General features: G+C 36.6%; 2 protein-coding genes across 2 annotated transcripts in view; both read left to right on the forward strand.

Moving 5' to 3' along the window:
• The window catches only part of LOC132919384 (nuclear receptor subfamily 2 group F member 1-B), a 51,221-nt gene extending 44,778 nt beyond the window's left edge, over positions 1-6,443 (forward strand). Inside the window, exon 5 of the mRNA XM_060980962.1 lies at positions 3,321-6,443. Coding sequence (XP_060836945.1) covers positions 3,321-3,595 — 275 coding nt within the window. The 3' untranslated portion in view covers positions 3,596-6,443. The remainder of the gene's footprint in view (positions 1-3,320) is intronic.
• A 7,211-nt stretch (positions 6,444-13,654) lies between these two features.
• On the forward strand, positions 13,655-16,195 carry LOC132919860 (coiled-coil domain-containing protein 43). The gene is made up of 4 exons (XM_060981754.1): positions 13,655-14,093; positions 14,498-14,740; positions 15,269-15,417; positions 15,759-16,195. The coding sequence occupies exons 1-4, from the start codon at positions 13,932-13,934 to the stop codon at positions 15,835-15,837; spliced, it is 633 nt and encodes a 210-aa protein (XP_060837737.1). The 5' UTR covers positions 13,655-13,931; the 3' UTR covers positions 15,838-16,195.
• Positions 16,196-16,203: the final 8 nt, after the last annotated feature.

Below are 16,203 nucleotides of genomic sequence, written 5' to 3' on the forward strand. Positions count from 1 at the left end.
AAAGGGGGACGTACACATGCACACACACTCAAACTTTCACTCCGTCTCTCTCCTTATCTCTCTCTTTCTCTCTCTCTCTCTCTCTATCTATCTATCCCACTATCGTCGCGATTTGACGTTTAATAAAAACGGTTTTCGTGCACGGTGCTGTGTCGTATATAGGTCGTACACACTTGGGGCGCGCGACATTTGCGTTATCGTACGATATCTAGAAATATAATAACGACGACGACGACGACGTGCATTATATTATTATTATATCGGCTGTGGGTGGATGAGGAGCCGTGTAGCCGGTGCGGCTGACCGCACGACCAAATTTGGGAGGCCTTTATATATACCGCAGTAGTCAGCGGAGGGGTGATGCAGAGCTGCGCCGCCGGCGGGTCATGTACGTATTGAATGCGTATAATATAGATAGGGGACGAGAAACAAAAAACTAATCGTGACAGCCCGCGACGAAAACAGCGCGCGCCTTTGGTATACGTCGTTTCCGAAACGACCCCGTTTTTCCTATCCCCGCGCGATAGTAATATTAATATACACTCATCACGGCAACGCGAGCGATTCGATTATTATTAATATTCGCGTAACCGCGGTTTCCGTATAGAACTCTGTTAGCGTTGTAGCATTTACCCGGTCTCGAATTCTCAGATAGATTACGAACAATTTTAGTAGGTACACATATAAATACACACAACACGCTCGTGCGGAGCAATGTGCACACCGCGTTCAGTGCGAAACGTGCAAAATCGCAACAATATATTTTATAATATTCGCGTCGTCTGTGGTTAACTACACCGGCAAAACGACCTCTACACATACTCGAGTTTTTATAAATATTATAATATTATGTTTATATTGTACGCGGCGGTGGCGGCGGTGTTCGATTGACGAGACTCGAGGACACGTGACGCGATGATGTATTCTCATTTTTCTGGCGTACTATAAACCGTACGACGATAAAATATATACGTATAATACACGAACGTCTTCGTCGCGATCGCCGTATATTACGTTAAATGTAACGTTTTCATTCGTCTGCCCAGCGACAATTAATGGGCCCCGTCCGCGAGCGTATATCATAATATGTACATGCGGTGTGCAGCAGCAGCAATTGCCACGGCGAGACACTCTCTCGAATAACAAACGTAATAATAATACGATATAAGCAGATAATAATACGCGCGCGCGTGTACGGTGACAATTAAAATAGAAAAAGAAATAAATAACACTTCTGACGAACGCTCAACGCGATGATGTTATGGTGACGGCGTACGTCGACGTGTAATAATAATAATATATACGATGTACAAAAGAGTCGGGACGCGAGATCAACACTGAGAGTATAAAAAAGTAATACGTCGACGCGATCGAATGGAAAAGATACACACACATATATATATATTTATGTATAATATAAGAAGAGATCGCGCCCAGCACGCGCGCGCGTTATATTAATTTAAATAAACTACGCGTTACGTCATCAGCTATATTATGGTCGCGTATATACAACACAACTACTCTTAAACCACACGATAGTATCATAATGGATACGAAATATTTGTGCGAGTACCGCTCCGCTGCAGCAGCACTGCATCATGCTGGCCTGGCCGCTCGCCGAGGTCAAACGGTCCATTAGGTGCTCGTAAACGACAGAAAACGAAAAACGTCCTTCTATGATGTACGGCGGCCAACAATAGAAACTGCAACAGTTTAATATAATATTATTATAGTGTAGACCTTGTCGTAGACGTGTAATATTACCCGTACCGCGGTATACCGCCGCGTGATACCGCGAATAGAGATGACGGACTTCCGACGGAATACGATTCCGAAGTGATATTAATATAATATTATGATTCAATAAAAATACAGTTCCTGCAACGTGTTTCGACGGAATGTCTTTTCACATTAATACACTGTTCCCGAACAATGATATATCGTCCGACCTAAGTGCGCGTCCGCGAAAATCGGCAACGTCTTGTGAGAAAATTGACTTGAAAAATAAAATATTATATTATATAAACGCAGTTTTCGTGAAGTTCCGTCAACCGCTCGAGGGGAAGACAAAAACTATGCACTTTTTTATGTATATAATTTATATTCTATGTGTACATCTAAAATATCGTATATTATTATATGCTCGACGATGACGACCGTGACGTTTCGTGTGGAAATCGATGTTTTCGGGGTTAGGGTTTTTTGCGAGGGGAAGAGTTTGAATCGCTCGGCGCACACGAGTTTTTGGCGTTTTAAGACCGGCGGCGGCGGCGACTGTACACCGCGGGGATGACGCGCGGCGGGCCAGTCGAAAGGGCAAATATTATTATAACGCTTCGCCGTATACACATACACGCATATACGATACAGTCGCGTACTCGCGCGCGTCCCTCTTATGCTAATGCTGACTGCAGCGGGGCCTAATTATGGAATCATCCCTCGCGTGCGGGGTCGCAGCGTGGTGATCGAAAATCAAAAAAACAAAACCGCATCACGCTGAACTAAAAATTAAAATATATACACATTATAACGCGCTCGCGGCTACGAACTCTGCGGGGGTGGCGCGGCGTGTCGGCCCGGACGAGTTCATATTTAAACAAACAGTGCGGTGCGTGTTGTATTATTTTAATAAAAAATTATTATTGCGGTCGAGTATATAGTGACGAGGTGCAGTATGCCGCTGCAGTTTTTTCCTCGGCGGGGATTAACCGGGTATTACCGCCGCGTGGTTAGGTCGTCGGTCGAAAACACAACAGTCGGGTCGAGCTCAAAAGTCGCCAATAAGCTAATAAAAAAAATATATATATACTTAAATAGTATTGCGGCAGAGTACGCCTTGCAGGATTAGTCTCCGACTTTTTTTCTATTTCCATTTCGTGTTGATGTAAAGAAATGAAACATAATATTTCGGTCTAAAAACCGTTAATGTTTGATGGTTTTTTTTTTTTAAAAGCGCACTTATAATCGCCCGTCCTCTATTATTTACGATAATAATATTCGAATCACCCGTCGCGTCTACACATCGACTTAGATTAGACCTCTCCCTCGCCACGTTTTCGACGCCCTTTAACGGAACGATATCAGATATATTATATCTTCCACAAAATCCGATATTCGTTATAGTATAATATATACTTCAATATAATGCAATATAAGGATTATAATAAAACAGGAATCGAATTCATCGAACTCTCGTGACGACCATAGATTATAATATGTATTAGATTTAGAGGTGGCCACAACGCATAATGATGTACTACAGGCACCCGTAATGATATTATATGATATCATTTTTAAAATATTTGTGTTTTATTTTGCAGACGCGTGCGGGTTGTCGGACGTGGCGCACATCGAGTCGCTGCAGGAAAAGTCGCAGTGCGCGCTCGAGGAGTACTGCCGGACGCAGTACCCCAACCAGCCGATCCGGTTCGGCAAGCTGCTGCTCAGGCTGCCGTCCCTGCGCACGGTCAGCTCGCAAGTCATCGAACAGCTCTTCTTCGTCCGGCTGGTGGGCAAGACGCCCATCGAGACGCTCATCCGGGACATGCTGCTCAGCGGCAGCAGCTTCAGCTGGCCGTACATAAACTCCATGTGACACTCCGTCTGGAGGCAGATGACGGGCACGCCCGCCCCGTTGTGATGCCGCGCCGCCGATTGTTCTTATACGCACTCGCGTGTTGCCGCGTCGCCTCGTAAAATAAAATATATTATTATATATTGTAATATCATATGGAGACGATACGCGGACATCCGCAATAATATTTTTTAACGCGTGGCCGCGACACGCGAACACGCCGAGGCATCACCGCCGGGTACCGGACGTATGCCGTCACCTTTACGCACGCGTGCGCCGAGAGAAAATCACCATCACCACACCGTCTCCGCCGCCGCCGTCTCGTCGTATATCACCACCGATAATATTATTATTATATATCGTAATAATGCACCCACTCGTTCGGTCGGCACACGACCAGACGAGTAACGTGTTCGACGCGCAATGACCTATTATTATGTACTACGGCATCGCGCGATTATTATAATATATTTTATAATTATTATTATTATTATTATTATTATTTATATAATATATTACCTATATGCGTTTTATTATTATTATATCTTTTTTTTTTCGTTTGTTTTTATTGTTTTTATTATTATTATTATTATTATTATTATTATTTTTAATTTTAATATCCCAAAAATTAGGCCCCAAGTGCGTTTTAGTCTACACGTCACTTATATAGACGACCGGGAGAGTTGCAATAAATTACGATTTTATACCGTAAAAAAAAACATTTTTTTTTTCTCGGGTTACGCGTGATGAAAAATTCCATCGGTTGTACATTGAATAGTTTTAATTTTTTTTTATTACGACTACCTATTATTTTTATTATATCAACTGTATAGTCAAACTCGCGACTGTAAATACCTATTTATAATATTATATAAATGATATACACACATATACATTGTACAAATAGCATGTACAAATGCTTATGGGCTTATGGACATACATATCGAACCAACAAAAAAAAATTTACATATATATATATATATATATTATACACAATTGAAACAAAAAAAAATACAACGCCCCGTGAGAATAATAATAATAATAATAATAATAAACGTTTTTGAGTCATAGTACGATAATATTATATTATTATTTAGGTTATTGTTTTTTTTTGTTTTCTTTGCAGACTTTTTTCTTTTTTTTTTTTCTTGTTTATACTATGACATTATTATTACGCATTTATGTATAATATTTATTATTAAATTATATTAACACGTTTGAAACCATACCTTATTACCTGTATTACCTAAACTAAACACGCCATTTCTCTTTTATTTAATCTGTACATAATATATAATACGACACTGCGTATTTACGAATATATTATAATACGCATATTAAAAACTGCAGACACACGCCGTAAAAACATAGATGATAATAATGTAAGTTTCATCGCTGCACACGAGTATGCGGTGTTCTACTATATATCTTCTAAAATACAATATACGTACATTTACTCTTATTTATTTTCAACGTTTTCCAATGTCCGATTGTCTAAGTGGCATGTCTAGTTGAATTTATCAAGGCGGTGGCTATATAGTTACGCCCCGTCAAGATCATAATTATATTATAATAATAATTTTAAAGTTTGTTTTATCTATATAGGTATATATATATATATATATGTATGGCTTTTCAATGATTGGTTTTATTTTTGTTTTTTATGTTACCATTAAACATATAGGGTATACCTATACGTATATAAATAATATGCAACAACATACTTGTATCCGCCCATTTAATTGTAATATTATTATGATGTCGCGAAATGCGAAAAGAAAAAAAAATTATATCACTCGATTACAGCAATATTATGACGGAATCAGATACACATAATGACATCAGTGTAAGGGATGATGACTATAAAAGGACGGCCGCAACCCCTTCCCCAATCCCACCTGTCAACCAAATATTATTATAATATAATCGCACCAATTCATTATATATGTATACAGATGCTGTACAACGTAAATAATATGATATTATAAATCAACATAATACAAACGTGACAAAATCGGTTGCGTATAGCCGTATAGAACATCTCGTCGTCGTCAAAATCACGTACAAATCGATTTTTAATTTTTTAAATCAATTAACAGAATTCCGAGTACAAATTCTTTCGTTTCGAGTCATTCTTAATACCTGAATCACACTATGTATTAATATGTGTATGTGAATTAAAATAGGTAGTTAATAAATGGGTATACAGATGAGCTATTATTTTATACGTGTTATTTCTTACCGTAATGATATTATGATTCTGGTTGTATTCTAATCACTATAGATTAATCGTATATCATAGACTAGATAGTGTTACATTTTTCCCGTTATAAAAATCTGTCTGTATGAAACTATATTATAATAGATACAATTATAATTTGTAGAAAAATTATATTCCTAATGATTACTACTGTATTATAGGTATGGGAGATGTTGACCAAACCGCATTTCAATCTTAGCGCATATTCTATAACACAATTATGTAGGTATAATAGAAATATTAAAAAGTGTGTAAATTGTGTAAATATAATATCTAGTTATGAATTTACGATGAATTTTTTTTATTATTATTATTATTCTATGTATATATATATATAATATATAAAATGTTAAATTTGGCATACAATTTCGTAGTCTGTACTTGTTTTACAACTCGGCCAATAGTTATTTTGCGTTAAACGCGAATCCCATAATAGATAGTATATAATAATCTGGTCGTATGTAATAATAATAATAATAATATATTGTAATATTATATACATTATGTTTATGTACAATTTATATAAAATTAATTTGCAAAATGTTATGATTTATTATGTATATTGATATAATATGATGATAATAATAATAATATATTATATAATTGTAAGACGAGTGTTTTCACGCGAAAAAATTTTTTGTAAATATTTGACTATTTTATGTGTATAGTAAAGAATGCCATATTAAAAAAAAAAAATGATTTTTTTGTTTCAATAATTTTTTATTGATAATATTTCTTTTGTGTTTTAATTTCAAACGACGATCGCTATATGACTACATATTATTTAATTATTATATAGATTATACAAATTACAATAATTTGTATGCATATAAATGGATACGATACCATTATACCGTCATACCGATGATATTGAGGTAAATATTCGATATATGTCCTGCAGTAACTGGGTTTTATTGAAAGAGACTACTATAATATTGTTTATCTCATAGGTTTCGTGGATTTAATTGTTTTTCCGATGAACGCAAGATTTGATTTGGAAACAAATGCAGCAGTAAACTCTCTATAACGAAAAAAAAAATAATAAACATTTTGTGCGTGATATCTTGTAGTATAACTATTTACAAATGATTAATGAATAACTGGACCGATGATACCTGTTTCCGAGGTCCGATACTTTGTAGTCCACCCCTCTTGTTATGACATTATATATATATAGCAATATATAGCTATACTATATAATATATGCATAACAATTCGCACACAAACGGGTGCAGAGGTGTCAATTGATATCACCTGATCATAATATGATTATGTTGACAAAGGTGGGCCAGGATAATTGTAGCGATTACAAAGATGTCGTGTAGCTAATACATTATTTTTTTTTTTAAATTAAAAACCAGTTAAAAATATAATGACCAGCAACCCCGAAAAAAAGCTAGTGTTCGTCGTTGGCGCGTAGGTAATGGTCGGTGATAGTAATAATAAGTTTAAGTAATTCTTGAACAGTTCATATCATAATTCATATAGTTCTATGCGACTATGGGTATGTCCGTATGTCGTATACAATGCGTACTCATACATATAGCTATAATGCATTGTGCGTTTTGTGCGTATATATAGTTTGCGGCGCGCGTTCGTCAACCCCGATATATATATACTGCTACAGTGTTCGCAGAGTCGTATCTATATAGGTATATGGCGAGCAACATCAGAAAACCGCGTTGTGTATATCCACGCGGCCGCCGTCCATTTACATATTATTATCGCGATATACGCAACCGACTGTGTCGTATATAGTGTAATATGTGCCCATGTGCGTATGCGAAATATCACGTTTCGCATTTTCGTCGAAAGGTCATTACGGACCGTGCGTGTGCATGCTCGTGTACATACGAAGTGCATACCTTTTAGAAATTTGGTTTCCGTTCGGGAGTCTTGCCAGAAAATAAAAAAATCGACAGATAAAATACTTTAGGTGCGCGAGAGATTCCCCGTACCCGAAATAGAAAACGAATTGCACTGCAGTTTGGCCGACCGATAGACCGGTGAAATTCTTTCTTTTTTTTCTGCTCTTCTATTCATCATTCGTTTGGCAAACGGCGGGCGAGCGTATAACGATATGTGCGCGCTTTCGCACAACGACGACCAACGCTTCACCGGACGAGGAATGAATGAGACTTATTTTTAAAACCATTGTTTAAAAACGTATTTACGATTTCGTCCTCCCTCGTTTCAATTATCTCTTTGTTCCTTTTAAATTGGACGTATCTTCTTCACGGAATAAGAGAGAGAAAAAAAGAAATTAGGTACACGCTCGTTCAAAATAGAATCGTTGACGCGCGTCGCGTCATCTTGGGTGTTCCGACGAGCATTTTTTTAATTTTTTTTTTACCATACTAACTACGCCACTACTATTAATACATGTATGTGTGTGTGTGTGTGTGTGTGTGTGATAGGTGCCTAAATTATGTACAACGGCACAACGCCTGCAAACAGATGCTAATTATTAAAACATCGGGGATAACATTTTATTTAAAGCACACAGTCTGCATGTTGACAGCACTTGAAACTGCATTACCACACTGAAATTAATTATTAAACGCTAAATAATATACCACTGCAAAGATTATTAGTTTTCCGTTGGGTATTAAAGTCCGCATGTATATATAGGTGAAAATTGGCAGAAATTCAACCCACAGCCACCCATTCGCCCTCTCCATGACCGCCGCACCATTGATCTATGAATTATCACTTATAGTTAACTCATACCGGTGTATTAAAATAAATGACTGTAATACAACTTGAGAGTATACTTATTATAAATATCCTCTACTATAATGTTTTATAAGAGTACAATTATAGTTATGTTATAAAAAGATTATATGATTTACGGATGAATAATAATAACATGATAATCATATAGGCGTAGGTATTATACCTATTTACCTATATATGTGGTCGAGACATTATCATTTTACCATTTTAATAAACTATTTTTAACCCTTATGTTGTACAGTGATATCTGTAAAAGCAACAGTTATAACAATTAGGTACATTTTAATGTGCGAAACTACTCAGTTTATTTATCTGTTCGCAGTATGTCAGCTTAGTCAATTACATGCACATCATATTTATTGAGTGCTTCTGGTTATCCTTGTTCAATTTATAGTGGTTTTGCTAGAATTCGGTAAGTTTTGTTGCAAACAAGACTGTGATTATGGTTAACAAAAAGATGTAAGTAGAAAAAATTACCCTAAGAAATAAAAACAGCCTGTAGCGTTGTCCCCTTCGTTTGCGTTGCTGCTCTATTCCTACACAATTTTCAGGTCCGGTTTTATATAGGTAATATTTTATACTTACCTATATTATTATTTATTTGACATAATATTCTGTGAAAAAGTATAAATTTTACTCCATAATCAATATTAATAAAGATAGTTATTTATAAATTTCAATTACAAAAAAAAAATAGAACATATTATTTGGAGGCACTGAGATGGGCTATTTTAGACTACCCCATGAGAACACCGGGTCGGAATTAACCGCCCGGCTGGCAAAAGTTTTCGCTGATCGACGCGCTTACAGTCGTGTGGCGTGATGCAGCGTACCCTACGCGACGGCACTTCGAGAACGTTCGTCGGGCGTCAAAGGTATGACGATTGATGATCCCGATAATCGATTAGCTTTCTGAGCGGTGCACGTCGATATAATCGCCGTCGGCCGTACAGTGTGAAACACCACCGACAACACGCCGTTACTGAAGTTCACGCGATTGTGGCTGCTGTCTTATTCTGTACTAGTTCGCGACGTTTGGTCGACAATTCTTGTCGTTAGTATGTTCTGGTTTGGGCGTACTGTTATGGTTCGGTGTTCGTACGATGATCAATATCCGCTAACAACAGGCTTCATTCGGGAGTTCTCTCTACTCATAACAGGTCTTGCCGATCGCAGGTCATGCTTCTTCTTTTTCTTCTGCTGGTTTTCTTAGTTTTTGTCAGTTTGAAGGTTGAGAAAAGACTGGCGATATTCGAAAACGCACCTGTTTTTATACCCGTTGGCGTCACTTATTATTAGGATGTTGTTTAATTTAGAGTTGTTGCTATGACGATTGACGATGAATTATTGCATTATTATCACATAATATTACATAGTTGAAATCATGCTTTTTTCCTTATCATATTTTCTATTATTTTTAGTCGTCTAAATCGTCGAGTTCGATGTACACTATGTACAGATGTGTATGTACAGACAGTGACACTTATAAAAGCAACAAGGTCATAACAATTAGGTACACTTAATTTGAATATGTGATACTACTCAATTTATTTATCTGTTCGCAATATGTGTGAGCTTGGTGAACTGCATGCACGTCATATTCTTCAAGGATGAGTGTGGCGGAGACAATCGCGCTTTGGTGGAATAATGTAGAGTTTTGGGGCCCTGAAAAGGGCGATTTTAATACTTCCCCATTAGAGAGCACCGGGTCGGGATTAACCGCCCGGCAGGGAAGAGAGTTGTCGTTGATCGACGCGCATTCAATCGTGTGGCGTGATGCCGCGGAAGTCTGCAGCGTACACCTAACCCTACGCGACGGCACTTCGAGAACGTTCGTCGGTCGTCATAGGTATGACGATCCCGATAATCGATTAGCTCTGAGCGGTGCACGTCGATATAATATCGCCGTCGGTCGTACAATGTAGAACACCACCGACACAACACGCGTCGTTAGTGAAGTCCGCTACGATGACTGCAGCCGTGTCCTTATTCTGTACTATACAGTTCGTGACGTTTGGTCGACAATTCTATCGGTGTACAGTCGACGGTGTTCGTTCGGTATTCGATACCCACTAACGACAAGCTTCGCTCGGTCGTCTGGGTCTTGTTTCTTCTTTTTCTTCCGACAATCGTCTGCCGGTGGTAGCTGTGTAGAAGCGGCTAGGCCAAGCTGAGTCGGCACTATTATTACCCGAGCCAGCTGACGCGAACAACCAGATAGTGCCATGCGCCGGTGCACAGTCTTTTGTGGCCCACCACGTTACTCCTCCACAGCCTCGACGTGCCGTAGACGGACGGTACCGAGCCGGCAGTGGCCGATTAGCTCGCGGATAGTCGTCGCGCGTCTGGACGGGTGAGGACCGGGGTGAGGAGCTTTGCGTATGTTCCCCGCCGACGCCGTACCGTATGCCACAAGCGGTGTGATTACCTTGAGCCGCTCGAAAGCGCTAGGACCAAAGGGCGCGAGTACGGGTAACGGCGGAACCCGTCGTGGTCACCGATTTGGCGGGGCGCACAAAAAGATTTGACCGGTCGGCGTCCGCGAGGACATTGGTCTGGTGTTCGTGTCAGGTCTGTAAACGTATATCTCGTATACGTCTGTAAATCGTCTGTAGGTGTAGACGATGTCTGCCGGTGGTCGGTCGCAGCTGGGTAAAAGCCGAATCGACGCTACCCGTCTACCACAGTAACTTCTGGTCTGAGCGTACTGCTGCGATCCGGCGTAGTCGACGGTGTTCGTTTCTCTTACTGTGTTCGCCGGCAATCGTTTGGGTCTTGTTTCTTGATTTCTTCTTTTTCTTTTCTTAGTTCTTGCCAGTTTAAAGGTTGAGAGTAGACTGACGATATTCGGTAAACGCATTCGTATATATATCCGCTGTCATCAGTTATTAGGACGTTAATCGATCTAGCGTTGTTGCTATGACGAAGATTTATTGCATTATTATCACATAATACATAGATGAAATGATGCTTTTTTTTCCTTAACATATTTTTTATCGTCTTTGGTGTATACACTAATTATTAGTGACTAGTACGTACATACGTTTAAGTTTCAATTTTCAAGTCCCCGCGATTAATATTTTTGAATTACCTATAACAAAGTCATTAAATTTGCTATTCACTGTTAAAATATCTATTTTTGTCTTATAGTTTAGTTAAAATGCGAAATATCTACAAAAGAAAATGGTGCTTGTATGAATTACTTATTAGGAACCTAGTATTACATTTTCATACCCTATAGCTATTTTAATGAAATTGAACTTTTTATACATTTTTAATTAGGTACAAATTAATTTGTACATTTTCGTGATGAATGATAAGAATAATAATCGTGTAATACCAATTAAAATAATTTACTACCTATCTAGCCATAATTATAATAAATGCCACAATAAAATCTCCGAAACGAGATAAACACATCACGCACTCATCAAGCTTAAACACTTCACCTAAAAGCAAAACAACAAAAAACGATAACATTTTTCAATTCGTATCTGAATACCGTTTCGGTCATTTTCAAGGGTACGGGAACAGACGTGACATAGAAATAAATAACACTATTGAAAACAACCAAAAAATGCTAATATCACCACCGATTTTCATTAAATTGTTGATTAAAAATAACAATATTTTTGTTGTTCCGATCGAATCCCGATCAAAACGCATCCGAGTTTAAACATCCCCCACCTATTTAACATATCGACCACAACCGCGGTTGACCCATAATTTTTATTATTAGATCAACGCCGACCACGTTCACTTCGGTCGACATTGGTACCCAATTACATATTATTATATAATATAATATATTCTTATTAAATTTGTAGTACTATATACGATATACGATTAAGTACTTTACGTGCCTACCCCAAAACATATGGCAGTCAAAAAGTTCCTTAAAGTACTTTATTTTTGTTTATATCATGTATTTATTACTCTCGTCTACTCCAAAGTCCCAAAGTAGGTAATATAGACACGTTTGAATTACAGAATTTGCGACGCAGAAGCGGCGTTTGCGCCAATCACCGATTGAAAAGCTATATGGAAGGACGTGAAAAAGATCTGCATTGACCGCATTCGAACTGTATTAAAAGTGCTTGGGTTACACTTTATCTTACCATCGTTTGGAGTTTAACCTTTGAAGATTGGATTATGGCAGGTAGCGTATGATATAATATTATAATATACACTATGCGGTCGATGCGTGTCGATAATGACGACTTTTCTTAAAGAATGAATCGTGCTAGGGGCTATAGGGCAATACGGAGTAAAGTACAATAGGGTATTTACTACCCATACATATTTTATAGTACATACTCGCGGCTAACTCACTTAACGAGTCGATAAGGTCTTAAATAGAACAGACGTTAAACAATATTAAAGCGCGTACCATAAGTTGACAGTGTCGACCCTATAGGGCCTATAGGCTATAGGTTTTAGCGCTTATTGTTAGCTGTTAGGCAATACGTTTGCACTTGACACATTAGTAATGTAATAAACTTAGTGTGTGATTCAGTAAAGTGACGTCCAAAACATTCACTTAAAAATTAAAATCCGTGGTCTGATTACAAATAACTTTTTAAATTTTTATCTTTAATTTTAATAATAGGTCAATCCACTTTAATACTAAAATTATTAGTTAACTAAAGTAACAACACAAAATTGGTTTAAATCAATAAACATTTCCAATGTAGTATAAATTAACTCCTTAGTTTGTGAATTATATGACATATTCTTACGACAATAGTGCGTTTATATAATAAATAAAATGAGTCTCGTCCATGCACAGATCTCCTGCTTTCTACATTTAATATATTATATAAATTATTGCTCTTAAATGCTCTTGTAGTTTTATGAGGTGCTTTTCATACAAATTACAAATTATTTTGGTTACACCGCACAGTTATCCACATTGTGATTTGTAATAAAATATATTTTAAAATCAATAGTAATACCTTAGAAAGGTAGAATATCTATAGCAGGAACCGCAGAAATACGGAAATGATTGGAAATAATAATATTATGACATGTTCGTGACGTTATCTCATCGTGGTGTGATAATAACATACTATCGTGATAATGGTTGAAGTTTGAACCGTGATAGTGGCAACTGGCAACGAGTTCGGTGTTCATCAAAAACTTCGCGCGTTCGAAGATACAATATAATATCTAAAATATCTTAACGTCGATTTTCTTCCGGACACGTATCGTGTGTAACGAATCTGGCCACATCGCAAAACCTGGGCACTTCCGGTCGCCCGAATTGACGGATTGTCGAATTGTCGAAGGACCGGCCACACGGTTCCCTCCGACAGACTCTGTTATTTTTTCCACACGTGATTCCCCAACAGGCCTCAAGACATGTCGGCGCAATGCACGAAAACGGCGTGGCTGTCGTCGAAACTCAAACAATTCGCGCTGGACGAGGAGATCTATTTGAACTACATCGAGAGTGTGTTGGACGGCGAAGAAGATCGGTGCGAAAAAATCAGTGCACTTGAGGCGATTCTCGGAGAAGTATTGGTAAGCATCGCACCCTACGTTACCAGTGCTATCGGCCAATATGCGGTCAATCACCGTTTTGTTACCAAACTAAAAAATATCATGCCCATAGTACAATGCAGTCTACCGATTTTTTCGTGTTCTACTTTAGCTGAAGAGGATATCTGTATCGTTATGATTATCGTTTATTCTTATTACCTACTCGTTCGTTGTTTTAAACCACTTTGTATATTTTATTTTTGCATCTCCCAATTCCCGGTGTTAACGTTATAAAATCAATGCTGTGTGGGTTGTATACTATACTAGTTTAGGTATACCGCGTAATGAGAGTTTGACAAAACAATATTCTCATTCCAAATATATAAAAAAAAGAATATTTAAACAACACAAATCAAACACATTTTTATTATTATTCTATTCTACAGAGTGAGAACGAAGTGAAAACCCAATGCATGGAAATCATTGACATGTATGACACACAAGATGACAGTGGCGCTAGTGAAATCAAAATACCTATAGAGGATACCGAAGAAGCTTTGGTTAAAATGTTAGAAAACAATATAAGGACCGTTGTGACGGTTCCCAATAAAACCAACAAGTTAAATTCGGATGAGGAAGATTCGGATTTAGTTAAAATTAGAAAAAATATTTTAAGTCAATATGCACAGGTATGTCATGATTAAGGTCTAGATTTTTAGGTTTTTACATGTCATTAATTAGCATGTGCAATTTTATAAGATAAAAAAATGTGAACAATTTGTTTAACATAAAGTTTAGAGAATAATATTTTCAAGGGTTAGTTTTTTTATTTTATTTTAAAATATTTTGTAAACTGTGGAAAAATATTTATATATTTTTATTTTGAGACCTACGTTAACAATTTTTTTCCTATCATTTAGGTACCAATAAAATAAAATAATAATTTTTTCATTTATGGTGCAACGAAATTGTTCTATTTTATGATTATTTCTAAATTTTTCATAAATAAGTCGCTACTAAAAACAAGTGTGAATATGCAAGAATTTGCATATTTTGATATTAATTGATTAATTCTGCATACTTTTGTATGTTTTTTCAGAGTATTAAAATCTCAACTTTTTTTCTACGAATCCGTACACTTGTCATAACTATTGGATCAATTATGTTTTTGGACTTATGTGTGTATAAATTATTATATATTGATTTCTTTGGTTTAGAAAGAAGCTAATTCAGAAGAAGAAGAAAGTGACGATTTAGACATAGAACATAATACTAATGCTAGTTCTGTATTAGCTTTAAAAAAAGAACAGAGAGAAAGAGCTAAAGAACAAAGTTTACGGAAAAAGGAAAAAGACAAAGAAGACAGGTAAAATTTTGATTTGTACATCATTATAAATATATAAAACTCTAGTAGTACTTTTTGGTATTTGAATTCATACTAGTCAATAAAAGCTTTGATAGAGTTGCAGTGGCGTACTCACAGGGAGGGGGGAGATCAAGGTGTTATACCCCCCCCCCCTTTTATCATATGATTTATTATCTACATGAAAAAAAAAAATTAGGGTCTATTATAAGTCAAAAATGAATATCCCCCCTTTCTTAAAGTTACGCACGCCACTGAAGAGTTGGTATTTATGTTTTATGATTATCATTACTAAAAACAAAGATAACAAATATGTTAATTGAAATTGAAATTTAATTTTACAGAGAAAAACAAAAGCAATTGGCACAAGAGAAGAAAGATGCTAAAAAGAAAAAAGCTCAAAAAGTCGAAAGAAAGCGTTGAAATACTACAGTAACAAGAATTCTGTTTAGTTTGACATGTGTTTTTTCAATTCATCTAATTAGAATTTAGTTGACATTTAATGTTGGCCACGAGTGCTTACACATTTTGAAATATCAATTTGTGTATTATGTTTGATTATTTAAAACAAAAGTGATATTAATTTTGTACAAAGACTGTATTTTAAAAACATTAACGCCTAACTTATAGAGCTTTATATTCTTACAATTAAAGAATGGTTAAGAATTAATTGTATTTTTGTGGTTTTAATTAATTTTAAATTCTATTAACATTTGGTCCAATACTGATATAAAACATGTATTAATAAACAATAATTATTAAAGCTCAAGTTCCTTTTCTATCGGTTGA

This window comes from Rhopalosiphum padi, chromosome 2 (genome assembly GCF_020882245.1).
Source record: "Rhopalosiphum padi isolate XX-2018 chromosome 2, ASM2088224v1, whole genome shotgun sequence".
NCBI lineage: Eukaryota > Metazoa > Arthropoda > Insecta > Hemiptera > Aphididae > Rhopalosiphum > Rhopalosiphum padi.

Coding starts and splice junctions, on each gene's coding strand:
- LOC132919860 (XM_060981754.1), top strand. CDS start 13,932: ATGTCGGCGCAATGCACGAAAACGGCGTGGCTGTCGTCGAAACTCAAA. Junction 14,094..14,497: donor CGATTCTCGGAGAAGTATTG/GTAAGCATCGCA, acceptor TCTATTCTACAG/AGTGAGAACGAAGTGAAAAC. Junction 14,741..15,268: donor TTTTAAGTCAATATGCACAG/GTATGTCATGAT, acceptor TCTTTGGTTTAG/AAAGAAGCTAATTCAGAAGA.